The sequence below is a fragment of the Myodes glareolus genome, chromosome 6, assembly GCF_982192425.1.
Source record: "Myodes glareolus chromosome 6, mMyoGla1.1, whole genome shotgun sequence".
NCBI lineage: Eukaryota > Metazoa > Chordata > Mammalia > Rodentia > Cricetidae > Myodes > Myodes glareolus.
Window position 1 is genome coordinate 102045515 of NC_142031.1, and position 19390 is coordinate 102064904.

General features: G+C 47.0%; 1 protein-coding gene across 1 annotated transcript in view; it reads right to left on the reverse strand.

Moving 5' to 3' along the window:
• Efr3b (EFR3 homolog B) overlaps positions 1 to 19390 on the reverse strand; it is a 78120-nt gene that overhangs the window by 37288 nt on the left and 21442 nt on the right. Inside the window, exons 2-3 of the mRNA XM_087907428.1 lie at positions 4965 to 5041; positions 3657 to 3784 (exon numbers count right to left, since the gene is read on the reverse strand). Of these exons, the coding sequence (XP_087763554.1) occupies positions 3657 to 3784; positions 4965 to 5041 (205 nt within the window). The remainder of the gene's footprint in view (positions 1 to 3656; positions 3785 to 4964; positions 5042 to 19390) is intronic.

The following is a 19390-nucleotide window of genomic DNA, read 5'->3' on the forward strand; positions in this document are numbered from 1 at the left end:
GGAAGGCAGTGGCCACGAGCAGGTGGTTCTGAGGCTCACGGGGACCCACATCCAAGGTTCACATTGATAGGACCAAACCATAAACAGACACCCTTAGTATGCTAGGAAGACACACATCCTCTCCCTGTCTGATGTGAAAATGTTGCTCTTCCAAGGCCTCCACCCAGGACAAGGATGAGACCAGGGGCTTGGGCAGGGAGCTACAGGAGGGCCAGGAGAAAGGATTCTAACAGACATTTTCCCAAATGTTTATGATCAAAGTCCTCCTTCAGGCTTTAAATACCTAGATGCCGCAAGGCTATTTTTAACAGGATGATGCCAATTTTGAATTGTCATTCCACGAGCAGAGGAAGGATTCGAAGAGGCTCTGTCAGCTATGGACATTTTTAATCACAAGAAACATCACTGCAGAGAGCCCAATTCTGCAGGGCAGAATGGGTGTTAAATGTTTAATGCTATTACTGGCACATTAGCTTTTGGTTCAGTCTAGGATAAAGCCATTTCCACTTGCTTGAATGTGCCGTCCAGTACGTCAGGGCTCTTTATATAATCAGTATGCAAAGCACGCACGCTCCTCCCCTTATTGAGTGGCAACCTACTTTTATCATAGAGAGAATGATCACGGAAACATTAGTTCACATTTTGTTTTCATAGAAAGGGTAGACTGGTTTAATTTGCCAGCAGAGTGGGAAGTAGAAAAAGACAAGGTCTCCTGAGTAAATTGGGAGCATGGGGACCTTGGGAGAAGATTGAAGGGAGGGGAGCAGAGAAAAATGTAGAGCTCAATAAAAATTAACTAAAAAATTTAAAAAAAAAATTTGCCAGAGCTAGGGTACAGCACATCCTTAGTACACACAAAACCTTTTTCTAAGCCCAACATTTACCAATGATCCTTGGTTTTTCAACCTTAGGACTGTTCAACCAGTATATCTGGTACTGGTTATATAATAGGTGTGGTGGGCTTGGCTGGGAGGTGGAAGACTCAAGAAGTTGAGGAGCCTGGAGTTGATTTTTTGTTTGTTTGTTTGTTTGTTTGTTTTTCAAGACAGGTAGTCCTGGTTGTCCTGGAACTCATTCTGTAGACCAGGCTGACCTCCAACTCACAGAGGTTCACCAGATTCTGCTTCCCGAATGTGGGGATTCAAGGTGTGAGCCCAGCTCTGGAGTTGATTCTAAAGACTGAAGATCTTAGTCTTTGAGTTGAAGAGCATGTCTAACTCTTAAATATATACCATATAATTATGATAATTAATATCTTAATTTGGGAAGACCAAACAGGAAGACTGAGAGAGGGAGACAAATCCCCTACTGTAATTTGAGCCAACAGATTCAAAGCCTGAACCAAGAAAAAGGCAGGAGTGGGCCGAGGATGTAGTTCCATTGGTCTAGCATGTATGAAGCCCCGGGTTTGTCTCCAGAACCACAATAACCCGGTATGGTGGAGCATGCCTATGACCCCAGCACTGGAGAGGTGAAGGCAGGAGGGTTAGAAGTTCAAGCTCCTCCTTAGCTATACTGAGTTCAAAGCCAGCCTTGGATACACGAGACTCTGTCTCCCTTCATCATCACCATCATTGCTCGCCCTCCCCCCCAATAAGAAAAAACAAAATAACGTTAGGATCAGAGGGAAGTGGAGAATGGAGAGAAAGACTCAGGCAGAGTCGGATCCACAGGGTCAGGAACCATGGCTACCCATCATGTACCCAACCCTCTGCCCCATGAGTAACACTACTGAGGCTTCTTGGGGTGGGCTGTTTGGCTGTGAATTGTGTCATGAGGGCAGGACAGTACAAGTACAATCGCGCTGTAGTCCAGTCCTACACTGTGACAGTAGCACATGCCCAGTAGTCGATGTTTAGGGAACAGAGAGAACACAATGAAACAAACGAAGTCCTCGAGCTGTACCCCTCCCAGGGTGAACGCTCTGGATGCACTAGACTTGACTTTTTAGCCACTGAGGTTTGTTGACATTTTTTTTAACTTGACCCTAAAAACTATGTATGTGGCCATTATAGTCTAAGTTTTCTTATTTTTAAATCACTAGATAGTTACCTTTATAACAACTATTTTTATTATCTAGATAGCATCTTACCAGATGACACGAACCATAACTTACTGACGTTTTCTTTTGCCAGACACTTAGGCCATTTCTAGGGTTTTGTTGTTCTAAGAGGCACTATGGCCTGGGCGTGGTGCCCCACGTTTGTATTCCAGGGCTATGAAGAGGAGGCCAGAGGTCATCCTCAGCCACGCGGCCAGGTTGAAGCAGCCTGGGCAACCTGAGATTCTGTTGGTTGGGTTTTGGTTTTTTGAAGTGGACAGAAACTGCCGCAAAAAGCATCTTCTTGTACAAGGCAGAGGCACTGAGATGGTTTCCTTGGGAAGCAATGGGCAGGAAAGGACACATATTTCATGACCTAGAAAATTTCAACCAATTTGTTCTTTCCAGGAAGGTATAAAAATGCCTTTTTCCCCTCCATCTCTCAGTTAATACTGAAACATTTACTTTTAGAAAAATGTGATAGGATGACCCAGTAGTTTGGGTGTGGACTGTGAGTCTGAACATTATCAGATGACGCTGGCTTTCTGAGTGGTCCCTTTGCAGTCTTATCTTTCCCCCGGCCATCCCTCTCCTGACTCCCCAGGACTATTTGTTCGATGGTACTAACATGAGACCTGAATCCTTTGCCTTATTTGTTGTTAATATATATCTTTTGTGTTCAGTTTTAAAAATCTGAAGGTTTCAGCCGAGCAGTGGTGGTGCACCCCTTTGATCCCAGCACTCAGGAGGCAGAGGCAGGCAGATCTCTGTGAGTTCAAGGCCAGCCTGGTCTACAAAGCAAGTTCCAGGACAGGGCTACACAGAAAAACTCTGTCTTGATAAACTAAAAGCAAAACAAAAAAAAAAAAAATCAGTATCAAGATTTAAACAGCTAAATGTATTGATCACTTTAAGATCTTTTCTCTCTTTTAAACACACAAAGTCCTTTCCTCTCAGACAGTAATAAATATTTCACTAAAGTATATTTTTGTCTTGTTTGAGATGCATCTCACACTTCCGAGGCTAGCCTTGCTCTGGTGCTGGGGATGGCCTTGAACTTTGTATCCTCCCGCCTCCTGGGCGCTAGGATCACAGGAGTGCTCCCCTGGGACTGGTTTATGCGACACTAGAGATTGAAGCCAAGGCTTCTAGTCTGCCAGACACTCGAGCAGCTAAGCTATATTACAGTCCTTTCTCTACGGTGTGCTTTTTAGTGAACAAACCACCCCAACCTTTCTTCTCAGCACAAAGTTGGCTCCACCTCACTTTCTCAGACTGTGAGGGGAACTGGGCTGGGGAGAATAAACACATTGCAAAGCAGACTGACTGTGTAAGTTCTATGGGGACACACAATGACTTGCTGGATGCCACGAGGCTACTCCTCTAGAGCCACCAAGCCCTCTTCCCAAAAGTCCAGGTTCATCCAAGGCCACCTGCCTGGGGGAACACGTAAACCCACCCTCCTTGTTTCCGGTTTTGTCTTTCTCAGTCTATCCAATAACTTGCCCCATAGCTTTTTTTCTTGAAATATTATCACACTATCTTACCCTAAAATTATAAAAATATAATGCAATTTCTGAAAATCCATCTTGTTCTCCCTCACCACGTGCCTTACCCATAGCGATGGCGCCCCACATCTCGGATGAGCCTCTCGGAGAGGTAGGCACCGATGCGATCCAGCTTCTCTGGAGCTGAGAGGGCATAGAAGGTCAGTTTCTCCATGTTGGTTTTCACCAGACCATCCTGTAGAAGACAGACAGCTCGACATCACCACGGCCCCGGTATGGTGGGAAGGCACAAGTCTGGAGCAAATCAGTTCAACTAAGCTGACGTTTACAAGGCGTCTATTATACAGGTGCTGGGCAACAGGATCACTGAAAGGAAGAAAATGGCCCTTCCGTCCTCCAAGTGGGGCTGGGGAAAACCACCTAGCATAGAGCTTGCTGTGTGAACGAGGGTCTGGGTTCAGGTTCCCCGGAACCATAGAAAAGCTGCACACAGTCCTTGTAGACTAAAAGCTTCCTAAGAGCTGGGTGGGTATGGGAACATGGAACTCCCTGAGGTTCTCTGGCCCCAATTTAACCACAACAGCAAGCTCTAGATTCAGTGAGAGACTTGTTTCAAAAAAGCGTGGTGGAGTGTGATAAAGGTACGTGATGTCAATCTCTGGCCTCCACATATGCATACACAGACAAGTGTACTGCACACATATGCACACACACATGTACCGCATACACACAAATATCGAAAGAAGGTGGTCTATGTGCCTATGCATTAATGTGTATATGTGTGGGTGCAGGGACACAGTGGTGTGGGTGAAGGACAGGGCATTATTAAAAGTAACTCAGAATTGAGATGTCACCACCAAGACATAAAGAAGGCAATTCTGCAGCTCCTCGGGAATTCTCCAGAGGATAATGGAAATGGGAACCTCCGGCTGCCCATCTGGAGGAGGCCAGGAATTCTCAAATATCAAGGCAAATGTATCAACTCTTGACATCCTCAGACCACAATGCATAACACAGTGTGACACACAGAGTGACAGCTTGGAAGCCACACAGCTAGGTCTCCAGTGCAATGCACAGCCAGACACCTGACAGATGCCAGCGGGAGCCGGGGAGAGACACGGGTTCTCAAGCCAAACGCTAGACAGGGGCACGTCTTCACTAAACAACGGGAAAACATTTCCATCAGGAGAGTGAGCAACTAAGACAGGAGTGAGAAAGACGTGTCAACCATACAGCAACAGCCAGACACCGACACATCCCCAGCAGCCTTCTGCACAGCCAGTCTTTAAAAGAGTCAGATGTCCTTGTTCTCCATGGACAAAGGCACTCACCACTCCTAGGCTGGGGACCAGGAGGAGCCACTGCCTAAAGGCCTTCCCCAGTCAACAGTCCATCCAGCCCTTCCTGTGACCCACCTCAGGATCTTCAGGGAAGATATTGTCCACCAGCCTCTTGTACCTGGGACGAAGGGCACCGCAGCAGCCGCACACACCTGGGGTGGGGAAACGAAACAAAACCAAACCTAGGAATGAAGTCTTCTCGTAGGCTGCAGAGACTGGGAACCCAGGATCTCTGAGGAAAGAAACTGGGGCTGAAGGGCCAAGGGCCTTGTTCTTCCCAGAGTGGAGGTCTCCCATTGATTCCCACATGCCAAGACACTGGTCTTTTGTTTGTGTCTTCAGTTTAGGGACTGGGCAGAGTGGGGTGTTTAGGGTAGGAAACCAGAGCTACAAAGAACACTTGGAGGGTGAGACCGCATGAGTGGGTGGGAACACATGTGAAAGTCGGGTGCTGCCATGCCACTACCCTACCATTTACACACACGCACACATACACACACACACACACGCACACACACACACACCATGAATTTCTGGGATCAGACTATAAAATCTACCCCTGCAGCTCATGAGTTTCGAGTGTCCTGGGAAGATGAAGGCCACGTGGAGGGGTGGGTGACTGCTCCTCCTGCCCTCACTGGCTCCCAACTCCCTATTTCCTGAGCCTCATTCTCCTCCAGGGTCTGTTCCTGTACCAGTCCCTCTGCAGAATAGTCACGATGCGATGATAAATAGACAGTATCATTAACTACGAACAGACAGGAATTTCTAAGGCTTTTGTCTGTGGTATTTGAAAGTGCACAGAAGAGCTGGTCTAGTTCTCCATGCCAGCCTTTCCCTGGCCCCCTGGCCAAATGGAAAAACTAGGAACAATGTGGCAGGGCTTTCCAAAGTGAAGTTTATTCCACCGAGAAGCCCCAAATGGCCCTGTTCAGGATCTCCCACGCTGGGAAAGCAAATGGTATCCAGAAATCAACAATAAAACAACTAAATGGATCAAGGAAATGGAAACATCTAGAAACTGTCCTCTTTAGCTTTCTTCCAGCCAGGACCATCCTCTGCCGCGTCCCAGATCCTTTGTGCCGAGAGTTGGGGGTAGGTAGAAAGTGGAGAGGTAGAGGTAGCATAGAGGAGCCCACAGAGGCTTGGCAAAGTCCATCCTGTGAAGAAAATTAATGCCCCCTCCACCTGCCAATTATAGATGAGCTGTGCTTGTACACGCCTTCTACTTGAAATGCAGATGTTTGCTGGGAAGATTAGAGGTCACCGAGAGAAGAATGAATTGCTGTAGTGGGAATTCCTCTGCCACACAAAGCACTCCGCATGGGCCATTGGGAGAAGCAGTGAGGGAGCGCTGGCTGCGAAGTCTGGTTGGCATCCAGCCAGGAGGAGGAGACAGCCACAGTTTGGGCTTCAGACTTCATGATTTTGGTTCGTGGAGATGGATGTGAACTTGAAGAAGTATAAGGCAGTCAGGGGCAGGGTGGCAGGGAACTGGTGTGTGAGTCCCACCCATGTCTCACAAGGAAGCCTTGTGACCCTCAACCTCCACTACCCCAGACTCTTCTAGCCAAACTTTTCCTGGATCTGCCTTGGTTTCTCCTCCTTGCTCTTTCCTAGGTGAAAGCATTTAGGGCCATGTCCTGTTGGCACCCAGGATTATTTATGACGGGACATCTCCTATGGGGATACATTTCCTCTCAGGGTCTCAAAGCCCAGGGGTTAAGCCTGTAGGCTACATTGCCATCTGTCTGGCCCAGCTTTCTGGACACTTTCTCCAAGTGCCCAGCTTATAACGTATGGCAACTTGTTAAATCTCTAGAACAACTCCATAGGATGAATGTGCATTATATTTATCCCTGCTTTACAAATAAGTAAACCGAGGCATGAAGAGGTTAAATGACCTGTCTGGAGCTGCACAGTGGTAATACACGGCCAACCAGGATTTAGTCTTCCAAAATCTAACTTCAGAGACCAAACACATAACCACTGTACCAGGGCTTAGTGGGTTGCACAGTTAGCAAGCTAGGAAACCTCAAAGCCCTAGTGCAAAGGTAGGATGTGAAGAAATAGGGTCGAGGACAGGAGAGTGCACATGAGCGTGGGATGCCCGAGATGCCACATTCCCACCCATGGCTAGGCAATACTGATGCTTCAGTTACTGGTGTCTCTTGAAGTCTGCAAAGCGGCACAGCATGGTGGCTAAGTAATTTAGGCTCAAGAGTCAGGGAGGCCTGGGTTGAAACCCCAGTTCTTCTGGTTACTTACTGTATGACCTTGAGTAAGTAATTCAACCCAGATCCACAATTCCTCATAGATATATGGTAATGTTCCCACTTAGGGGACCTACGAGACATTGGATCTTTTTTTCAACATCCTAGAAGAAAAGACAAGACACAAAGACCAGGCAGGACCAGGCCGAGGACGGCTGTGCACAGCCTAACCAGCTTTGAGACATCTGAGTAGCAGGAGACTCACTCTGATGTGAGGCACAGGATGGCACAGGCAGGGATGTCTGCCAGGAAGCTGTGTGGATGGGCCACCCAAGACTGCGGACAAAGGTCAGACAGAGCTGAGTGACTTATCAAGACAGGACAAGGGAGGGCAGAGCCCAGCAAGATGTGAGTACCTCCTAGAAGGAAGAGGGTAAAGTAAGAATGTGGGGTTCGCATGTACAAACAAGAAACCCAGAGCACAGGCTAGGACTGAAGTCCGGGGGTCATCTGCCTGTGTGGAGTCATTGAAGCTGCACAGTGACACACTGGGACACCACAGGAGATGGGCAGGTGGGAAGGGAGAAAAGATGCACAGAGACTGTGATCTCCACCAGTCTTCCATAAAGCATGTCACCTTCATTCCCTTGTTATGTCTCTGCCTCTTTCTTAGGGTCCTCCAAACCCAGACGCCGGAGCCTTCGGGCGGCTAACACTGGTCTCCGATCGATCTTATGAACAGCTCCTGAACACTAAATTCCTATCTTGGAGATCTAATTAACCAATTCACAAGCTGCTGGTGTCTGAGAAGCAGTCTTTTAAAACGTACATGTTTTTGGTTTTGTTTTGTTTTAAAGCCCGACAGGCAAAGGGAATAATCCCTCACTGTAGACCCTCCTAAACATTTGGGTGTCGGGGTGTTTATGAGAAAACTGGCTCATAGGCGTCTGAAACCTGTAGGGTGCTGGAGTTTTGTTTGCCTTTCAACCTTTACAGGGTTTAAAATAAGGTAGAGATGTGAAATAAACACCCTGGTTTAAGAGGGAGGAAAAGCTCAGAAACAAAACAGTAGTTTTGTCAGTTACAATAAGTAGTTCACCAAGCCGGGCGGTGGTGGCACAGCACGTAATTCCTGCACTCGGGAGGCAGAGGCAGGCAGATCTCTGTGAGTTCGAGGCCAGCCTGGTCTACAGAGCAAGTTCCAGAGCAGGCACCAAAACTACAGAGAAACCCTGTCTAGGGAAAAAAAAAAGTTCATCCCACAGTAAGTATAAAGCTGTGTCCTAGCAGAGGGGTCGGCAGGACACTCAGCCCGGGGCTGGACTGCTCTGGCTTCTTATCTGCTTGCTTTTAGAGACTGAACAATCATAATCACATAGATAGAGATTTTTTTTTTTTCTGGAAACTCAGCCATAGGACAGTAGGTGCTATATAGCATCTGCACTTCCTGGGCAACCTGGAGGTAAGGTGAGGGTGGGGGTGGGGGTGGTTCGGAGCCAAAGCAGGTAAGGGAGGTGCTGGGCAACCCACAAGCCTCTCCCTGAGTGTCCTACCCGACTCACAACCAAACAAAGCAATACGACACAACTGAAAACAGCTCATTGGAGAGAGAATTCAATAGGCTTGTCTAGTGTTTCTTTAATCTTGCTCCTGAGAGCACTGACTCTTGATGTTAGCACACTGAAGCGGGTGGAGACTGGCTCGAAGCCACTTGCCTATATTGTACTTTTAATTCTCGTCCATTTTATTTCAAGGAGAGAACTGTCTTCCACCAGGGTCATCTCTCACTCTCTGGAGACTGTACCAGGCGGATGCAATCTCCAGGCACCAAAGGCAATTTTCTAAATATTCTTCTTGTCACTAAGACCTCACTTCCCTAAATTTTTTATACCTATTTTAAAGGAAGTGAAGAAAAGTGGCCTGGCTAACTTCCTGTTATATGTGTGTGTGTGTGTGTATCAGGAAAATACACACACACAGTATCTCTGGATACTCAAAAAAATCAAATGATTAACAGACTTTAACAGACTGTCCAGTTACAAGGCTGCAGGGGTACCCAACAACTTGAAAGCTAAGTATGGTCAGACTGCCCTGGTCCCCTCTCCTCCTTCTTCCCTACGATTCATCAGCCCTGATGCACGGACTCCTCTCGGGACACTGGCATTGAAGATCCCCTCTTAGAGAATATTCTTCCCACTATTTTTTTTGGGGGAGGGGAGGGAGGCTTTGTTAATTTCTCAAGGAGGTTTGCCCACAATTAGCCTAACTGGAGGAACTTCCCTTGGCCCTGTTCCCCTTTTATTTTCTGCACCAGTTCATCCATTTTCACAGCATGCTCCCAAATGATTCCCTCCATCCGTGCCCACATTATGTCCCCTGCAGGTCAGCTTGTCAAAGGCGGGGGCAGTCTCTTCTCTAGCCCAGAACCAGGACAGGTGAAGGTGGTTGGAGGTTCAAGTGCATACTTTCTGAATGAAGCAACGATTGTGACTTAGGAGAAGTCAATGGGGTTAAATTGTAAGCCAACAGGGACACATTATAAGGCACTCAGCAGCAGTTCCATAACTGCCTGCCTTAGCCTTGGAGGATCTTGAGAAGGATCTTGGCCTTGAATCCCATAGGGTAGCCACTGCCTCCAGCACTCTGGTCCAGATCACAGTTCAGGGCTCTGGGATCTTATCTTCTACAAGACAGGGTCTTTGAAGCAGGCATGCTGGAGATGGGTAGCCAGAGGTCAGAGAGTTCTCCTGCCTGCCTATGCCACATACCCTGATCTTCCCCCTACCTTCTGGCCTCTGAGTGGCTCAAGTGCCCCCATCAGAAGACGCTTTCCCACTGAGGAAGGACAGGGGTTTTAAATGCTCCCCAGGGACTGACAGGTAGCCATGGTGAGAGCACCGGCCCCACGCTGGCTGTTCTGGATCTGATGGCAAAGAACCCCAACTGCTGGCAACATCATCTGGCCTGCCAGCATTATCAGCCTTGCCAGCTCCTGCCTGCTGCAGCTTTTTCTCCTGGGCTCTGCCTGCTCCCATCCTGGGTTCTTGACCAATCTGTTCTTTTGGACAGAACTGCCTGTGCCAAGTGGAAGATAGAAACGAAATCCCTAAAACTAAACACAACAAACTTTTCAAAACCTAGGCCTCCCCGGGTGACTCCCTCCTCTCAGCCCATATGAGCTGTAGGTCCAGGACCCAAGAGTCCATCTTGTCTGCATTCCTCTCCCTCTTGCCTCACCGCCTCTGGCTCCCTCATGCTCATCTCTAATATCCAACAGACTCCCGGGTTTACCACTTGCCTTGGGCTAAGCACTAGCCAAGTACTTTGTAAGTATTGCACGTAGAACCTGTCACAACCCCGTAAGACAGAGGGAGGATCCAAGAGATTATCCTGCCCAGGATCTCACAGCACATGTCTTTTTACCAGAAGGCTCCCTAACTCTCTCATGACTATAACAAAGATGCATCTTCAGCCACCGCCCTCCCCACAAGGCTCGTTCTGTATTGTCTCTTGATTAGAAACCTCCTGGATGCTTGACATTATCCTATCAGTCTGGCCATCAGCCGGTCTTCTTGTTTTCATCCATTTCTGATGTAGCATTAAGGTAACTCTGGCTTTAGTTTGCTTTCCAGCAGCAGAGTTAGGGTGGCTCCTTTTCTGCGCCAAAATCTCAACCCCAGCATTTAGCAGTGAGCCAGGGAAGCCCACTCCAGGCGGAGGTCATCCTGCCCTTCAGCTATCCTCCACGACAGTTGATTTGTACGTACTCTGCCTCATAGGCTCAGGGCCGAGGCAGAGAACAGACTGCATCACAGAAAGTCCTGACAGGAACAGGGGTGGAGCATGCTGCAAATGAGGTGACAGGAATGCTGGGGACGAGCTAGGGTGGGGGTTGACCAGCAGCACAAAACCCCCTGACCCAGGGCCCGGACCTCCCTCGTTGCCTCCATCCCGAACGCCTCTGCCAGCATCCATCGGTCTCCTCCGCCAGCTGGAATCTGTGTGTGTGCACACTGAGCCACACAGGCAAAGCCAGACCGTTCAGGCTGTTATTTCAGTGATTCATCTTTTCTTCCTCCAGAACAACTGTAAGTTGCCCAGGTCTTGTGCCTCACAACCCTGACCTCTGTACAGTACCCGGAGCGCAGCATGCTGGGAGGAAGGCTGACATGCCTGTGACTTCACCTGCCTTTCATCAGCGTGAGACCCAGGGAAGTCCTTCCTTTCCTCTTGGCTCTCGTTTTCTGTCCTAAAAACATGAGCTCCATTATCCCCATTCACACGCACACACACACACACACACACACAATCTTTATGCTCAAAATAGCCCATATTTATTTTCTTCTATAATCTTCCTATAAAAACAAGGGCTAGACTTGGTCATCCCTACCAAAACAAATGAGATTTTAAAAAAAAAAGCCAGCAAAACAATTCACAATAAAGTCTAAGCCAGGGCTAATGGCACAGACAGCCCTTTCAGATGAATTGGAGGAAATGGGACAAAGTTCAGAGAGAAAGGCGGGTCACCCCCATGTGGTACGTCCCATGAGGACCCGGCTTGTGTTCCGTGAACACTGATTAGACTCCAGCAGCTGTACAGCACTTGCTGGGCCGTGTGGCCAGGAGAAGGAAGTTAAATATAAACACAGGCAGTCACCAAGGGCCCCATCCTTTAATTGGAGACGTGAGACCCTCACAGAGTTGATGGTGGGCCCCAGTGAGTCCAAGGGTCCATTAGACTGAACATATCTCTGAGTTGAATGAATGCAGAAACCCCACCCAAGGAGGCAAGACTTGAATTGGGTCCTTAGAGGGACAGCATGCAATGAGAACTCAAGCCACTGATTGGGGGGCGGGGGCAACAAACTTCCCTAAGCCATATTATTCCTTTCCCTCACTTCGAATCTAAAAAGACATCATGCTCTTAGGGACACATTTATAAAGAACTAAAAATGAGTGAAAACCCTGTGGTCACACTATCTGGAGAAAATGGCTGACATTGTGGGGCTTCTATTCTAGGTTTGCTTCCGTGTTTTCACATATTCTGAAAAGACATGATATTCGGGTCCCGCGGGCTACTACGGCCAAAGCTTACTTTCTTCTTGTATTAGGAATACTGTGACCTTCTCGCTAGATATTATTTTTTGCTCAGACTTAATGACTGCTTATTATTCCATCTTCTGACCAGATGCCGATTTATTTCATCATTCCCTGTTGCTCCCGATTTCTCATTACTCAGAGCGAGGCAGCCATTTGCCCTGGGTAATTAAAGCCAGGGAGCCACACAGGCAGAGCCGGGTCTGCTCAGTTGGCGATAAGGACACTGACGGCACCATGTGGCTGCAGGACAGGTGGACAGTTGGGAGGCACAAGGGTGGGCACCAGCACCTGCCTCTCACCCAGGGAAGATTCTGGATGGAGAACAAGAGAAGATGCAGGTGAAAAGGAATTCGGGGAAGGAACTGGTTTCTAGACAGATCTCCCTGAAAAAAGGATTCTGCAGCAGCTGAATTCTCCCCAGGGAGGCAGCAGATGCTGGTAGGAGCTGGCAGGAGCAGGCTGACCTTTCACGCGCCAGAGCCTCCAAGATGCTCACCGCTTCCCAGCCAATCTCGGTTAATCTGATTGCCACCTTAATTGAGAATGGGAATCTTTAAAGAAACGTGTCTGATTGATTTCATGTCAGGATTTCAATTCCTTACTACCTGCGAGCTTCCCCCGAGGGTTTTCGTACCACTTTCTAAACAGATAACAAATAAGACCAAAACGGAATCTCTTCCGATTGTCTGACTCTTGGGACCACAGTCGGTCGGAAACGTTTGTCTCAACCATTTCCACGGGGCCTGATAGACTGGTTTTCAAACCCCAGGCCCAGCTCTGATGGCTGGACAAACTGAAGCAAGGTATCTAAGCCTTTGTGTGCCTCGGCCTATGCATCTGTGAAATTGGACCGAGGATGTCTGCTTCTCAGGGCTGTAGCAGAGACTAACGTGGAACAGTGACGTCATTAGCATAGTGTCTGCTACAAGATAAACACTCAGTCATTATCAGCCATCACCACCACCAAACAGCACTGCGGCAACTGATTATTATTATTATTATTTAGAATTTTGTTGTTGTTGTTTGTTTTTCAGTACAGGGTTTCTGTGTAGCCCTGGCTGTCCTGGAACTTACTCTGTAGATCAGGCTGATTTTGAACTCAGAGATCCTCTGCCTCCCGAGTGCTGGGATTAAAGGCGTGTCCTGCCACTTCCCATCTTAGATTTATTATTTTATGTGTATGAGTGTTTTGCCTGTATGTACATATATGTATTGCTGTATCTGGTACATGTAGAGGCCAGAAGAGGGCGTTGAATCCCAGGAATTGGAATTACAGAAGGTTATGAACCACAATGTGGATGCTGAGGACCAAACCTGGGTCTTCTGGAAGAGTAAGTGCCCTTAATCCCTGACCGAGTCATCCCTCTGTCGTCGTCATCATCATCATCATCATCATCATCATCATCATCGGCGGAGTCTCTAACCCAGGCTGGCTTTGAACTCCCCAAGTAGCTGAGGAAGGCTTTGAATTTCCGGTCCTACCTCCACTTCTAAGAGCTTGGGTTACGGGCATGCACAGCTCTGCAAGGCTGATGGTTTACGCAGTGCTGGTTATGAGTGGGCTATGGATTTATGAAATGGGTTCCATGCATGCTAGGCCAGCACTCTACCAACTTAGTTACATTCTCAGTTTCAAGTAAATATTATTTCAAGTAAATATATTGACATTTCTACGGTTGGGGTGAGGTCACAGTCACTAATGTGTTCCACATGTACTGATTTTGGATCCACAGTAAACGACTCAAAAGCTGAGAGTGGTACTCTGTGTCTGTAACCCCAGAGTAGAAGGGGCAAAAACAGCCATAACCCTGGGGCTTGCTGCCCAGCCAGCCTCATCAACTGGTGAGTTCCAGGTTCAGTGAGAGACCCTGCACCAAAAAACAAACCCAGCAGCAACCTTTGGCCTCCACCTACACATATGCATGCACACACGCATACGCGGACACACACACACACACACACACACACACTTTCCTTCCCAACTTATCAGAAAGGTGTCAAAATAGAAGCAATTGAAATAGCAGAAAATGATTGGCCACTACAGCTTTCTATCTTTATTTTAATTTTTTAATATGTAAAGATGTATGTATTCTATGTGTATGAGTGTTTTGCTTACACATATGTATGTGTACCACAAGTGTGCCTGGTGCTTATGGAGGTCAGAAGAAGGCACGGAATCCCTTGAAACTGGATTTAGGTTGGTTGTGAGTTACCATGTGGGTGCTGGGAACAATGACTAATAGAGTGCCGTTAGCCACTGAAACTGCCCCTCTATATTTTATGGTTGGCCTGTGTCTTAGTTAGGATTCTACGTTTGTGATGAAACACCAGGACCAAAAAATAAGTTGGGGAGGAAAGGGTGTATTTAGTTTACACTTTACTATCACTGATGGTCATTGAAGGAAATCAGGGCAGAAACTCAAACAGGGAAGAACCTGGAGGCAGGAGCTGATGCAGAGACCATGGAGGGGTGTAAACAAAGACTGCTTACTTGTTGCCTGGCTGCTCAGACCCAAATAATCACACAGAAACCATATTAATTACAACACTGTTTGGCCAATATCTTAGGCACATTTCTAAACAACTCTTACATCTTAAATTAATCCATTTCTATTAATCTGTGTATTGCCACGAGGCTGTGGCCTACCCCGGATAAGGTTCTGGTGTTCTGATGTCTTTCTCCTTTGACAGCTACAAGGCGCCTCTCTGACTCCACCTACTCTCTCTATATCTCTCTGTTCAGATTTTCTGCCTGGCTTTACTCTGCTAAGTCATTGGCCAAAACAGTTGTGTTATTAACCAATGGTAATAAAACATATTCACAGTACACAGAGGGGAATCCCACATCAGAGGGGTGCTGCTTACTGGCTCGCGCCTCGTGGCTTTTTCAGTCTGCTTTCTTCTATAACTCAGGACCACCATCCCAGAGATGTCATTACCCACAATGGCCCCATCAATCAGTAATTAAGAAAATGCCTTATAGGCTTGCCTATAGCGCAATTTTAGGGATGCCATTTCTTAACTGGCATTCCCTTCTCTCAGATGACTTTAACCTGTATCAAGATGACATAAAATGAGCTAGCAAGAGTGTGAAGCACAAACAACCATTAAGAAAGCCTGTCTTGGGCTAGAGAGATGACTCAGAGGTTAAGAGCACTGACTGCTCTTCCAGAGGTCCTAAGTTCAATTCCCAGCAACCACATGGTGGCTCACAACCACCTAAAATGAAATCTGGTGTCTTCTTCTGGCCTGCAGGCAGGATACTGTACGTATATATGTATGTATTATGTATGTATGTATAAATAAATAAAAAGAAAGAAAGCCCATCTTAAACCCAGGTGATGCTCATGTTCCCTGATGCCCAAGGGCAAAGCTCCCAGTGGAAACAGCAGAAGGCATGCCAGCCACCATCAGCAGTAGCAACCAGCATGGTTTGAGCGCATCTGCGCTGGCCACTCTGCTCCCTTTCAGTGAATCTCTACAGTCTCTGAGGTTGGTAAAATTATCCTTGTATTTCAGATGGTGGTGAACCCAGGCTCTTCTCCAACATGCTGACTTGTAGAGATTGAGGTCTCTACTGCAAATACCTCATATTGTTGCTAGATTAAAAAAAAATAGAAATGTGAATATATTCGAAAGGAGTATGAAACACATTAAAGTCAGTTCATACGCATTTAAATATTATGCATGCATAGCCCGGGTTGCTGAGGAGACCGGAGCTGGGGTGGGAAAAGTGTCGGGGAAGAGTGATTTTGAACATGACTAAGAGAATTCCACTGTATTGTGAGAAAAGGCAGTGGTCAGTGTGGGGGAGGGCAGAGGAGAAGCGCATGTCCCGGGTGTACTTAGTTCTCACTCATTCTGTGCATGCATCTGTGTCCGTGCCCCACCGGCATGCAGCTGGACATGAGTACAGGTGTCCACAGAGGCCAGCAGAGGGCACAGGGGCATTCAGAGCTGGAGTGACAGGCTGCTGTGAGCCACCTGACTGGGAACTGAACTCAGGTCCTCTGCAGGAGCAGAGTGAATGCGCACTCCTAACTGCTGAGCCGTATTTTCAGTCCCTGAGTGTAACAATTCTCCCGCACCACCTGAGGGTGTATTAGTTTATGTGCCTACCTTGGACATTTTACATTAAAACCCCAAATTCTCATGAGGTTTTATTGCCACTCTTCACATGGAAAACCAGAAGAGTTGATTTTTTTTGTTTGTTTGTTTGTTTTTGTTTTTCGAGACAGGATTTCTCTGTAGCTTTGGAGCCCGTCCTGGAACTAGCTCTTGTAGACCAGGCTGGTCTCGAACTCACAAAGATCCACCTGACTCTGCCTCCCGAGTGCTGGGATTAATAGAAGGATTTATTGGCCCAAGATTCCACAAGCAAGGAAAGGGATCAAGATAGCTCTCAAACTTCAGAGCATTGTTCATAGGAAGATCTGAAGTGAGAAAGAGTATGTCACGCAGGTATGGAGAAAGTGTATCCAAGTAGAAAAAAGTCGAATTCTGGGATGGAATGCTTTTTTAAAAAGTTGTCCACAGCCAGGCGGTGGTGGCACACGCCTTTAATTCTAGCACTGGGGAGGCAGAGGCAGGTGGATTTCTGTGAGTTCCAGGACAGCCAGGACTGTTACACAGAGAAACCCTGTCTCAAAAGACAAAACAATAAAAAGTTGTCCACAAGACTAGTGAGATGGCTCAGCTTGCCACCAAGCCTGAGGATGACTTCACTCCCCGGAAGCCACGTGATGGAAGGAAAGAACCAGCTCCCACAGGTTGTCCTCTGATTCCACTGCAATTTGTATGTAGGATTCTTGCACCCACCCCCAGACTCCTATACACCCAGTAAATAAATGTAATCAGTAAAATAAGATATAAGGTTATCAATAACTGAGGAAACTGAAATCACTTTTTGTGGTCGGAACCAATGATCAATGTGAAGTCCTTATACTGAACCCTATCGACCCATCATATCAACACTGGAGGATGCTGTGTGAAGGGTACATGGGACTTCTCTGTATGTTCCTTTACAGCTACCTAGCAATCTATATTTCCTAATAAATTTTAAAGTTTAACGTGATAAAGGTAAAGAGGACTCACCAAACTAGGCTAGAGCTATGCGACACAGGTGCCTCATTCGAGCCCCCTGTAGGCTTCCTCGTCCCCAGGAGGTGCGCAGCGTAACTCTCACAATTAAGTGGGCTTCTTCCCATTTTATATGCATTTCCCCCATTGTCAAGTAGTATTTTGAATGGGTGTTTCAAACTCCAGGGAGACCCACAGAAATTACTGCATCTTTTCCAAATTCTTTGACATTTGCCTTATTTACATCTTCACACAACAGCATGACAAAATAATGGTGGAAAGAACGCGTGCCTGTACAGCTGTCCCCATTTATTTATTTATGATTCGTTTTATATTTTTGAGACAGGGTTTCTCTGTGTAACTCTGACTGCCCTGGAACTAGCTGTTCCAGGTTGGTCTCGAACTCACAGAGATTTGATTGTCGCTGCCTTCCGAGTGCTGGGATTAAAGGCGTGTGCCTCCGCCACTCATCATTTTTCTAGAGTATTCCCTGAGGATGAATTTCAAGAGTCCAAAGGTACATGCAGAAGTAAGACTCAAGCATATGAACTGTGTTTCAGGAGCAGGATAGGTCCCCACGGGAACAGGTGAGGACTGCAGACTGGGGGCGCTTTGCTTGCTGGGGTAGCGAGGAAGAGGAAGGCAGCCTGGGGTCCAGCGTATGGTGTGTGTGTCGAGGGGGGGTGACTTCTAGGCTCTCAGAAGAAAAACCTGACTATGGATTTGAGCGTAGAGTGAACAGAAGGGAGGCTGTTACAAGGAGCCGGAGCCAGGATGGAGGCCTAGAAGAAAGCAATGGGGAGCCCAGGACTAAACCCTGACCAACAGCATAGAGAGGGAGAAGCCAAAGGGTTGGGGCTACTGACCAAAATGGTGACTCTCCATTTCCATGGATGCTTTGGAAGCCACACTGGTCCTGAGAGTTGGATTAGAATGCATTCCACCCATGCAGGAATGACAATATATATCTTTAAAAATCCAGTGTGTTTAAATTTTTTCAATTTATTTTATTTATTTCTAGCATGCATGGGAGCAGGGCAACCGTAGGAGTCAGTCCTCTCCTTCCACTATGTGAATCCCAGGTATCGAACCAAAGTCACCAAGCTCACAAAGCAAGTATCTTTCCTCACTGAGCCACCTCGACAGCCCAAAACGACAATATTGATACTCTCATATCAACAGAGTGCCTCGTGAGGTTTGAGAAACAGGCATGAGACACAAGGCAAGTTGGGTTCAGAAAATTACCACATAGTCTTCAGGGAAAACAATAGAGAGAGGCTTCCAACACTGGTAATCTATTTTGCTGGCTCCCCCAAGCATAGGCACAGGACATACTTTCACCGTGATGTCTGCCAACAAAGGCATTCCCAGTGAAACTCGGCCAGATGGCTGAAATGTGTTTGAATAAATAATTTAAGTGCAAACTTCACTGGCATTATTTTGAAGACAAGGAGACACCATGGAAAAATTCCTAGGGCTCGAATGTTTAATAAAAAAATATACAACAGTCCCTGGGTGTCTGCAGTTTCTGAGGTTTGTTACCCAAGGTCCATCTTGGTGCGAAGACATTAAAAGGAAAACTGCAGAAGTACATAAAACGCTGAAGTTCTAAATAGCATGCTATTCCGAGGGGCATAATGAAATCTCATGGGGGATGTGGATGACCTCTTTGCCAGCGAATCCACATGGTATACACTATCCTCCTGATAACCACACAGCAGACATCTTGATTGTCAGACTGACTACTGCAATACCGCAATGCCTGTGCTCAACTAAACCTTTTTATTTGGTAATGGACCCCAAGTGCAAAGGTAGCAATGCTGGCAGCTCACACAGTATGTGATTAGAGTTGTTCTGTTTAATTGTTGTCATCAATCGCTCACTGTGCCTAGTTTATAAACTAATGTATCCAAGGTGTGTATTATAGAAATAAGACACGGGCTACTTAAGATTTCATATCATCAAAAAAAAAACCCAAACAAAAAACAAGCATTTAGCTGTGGTGCATCCCTTTAATCCCAGGACTTGGAAGGCAGAGGCAGGTGGATTTCAGTGAGTTCAAGGCCAGCCTGGTCTACAGAGTGAGTTCCAGAACAGTCAGGACTGTTG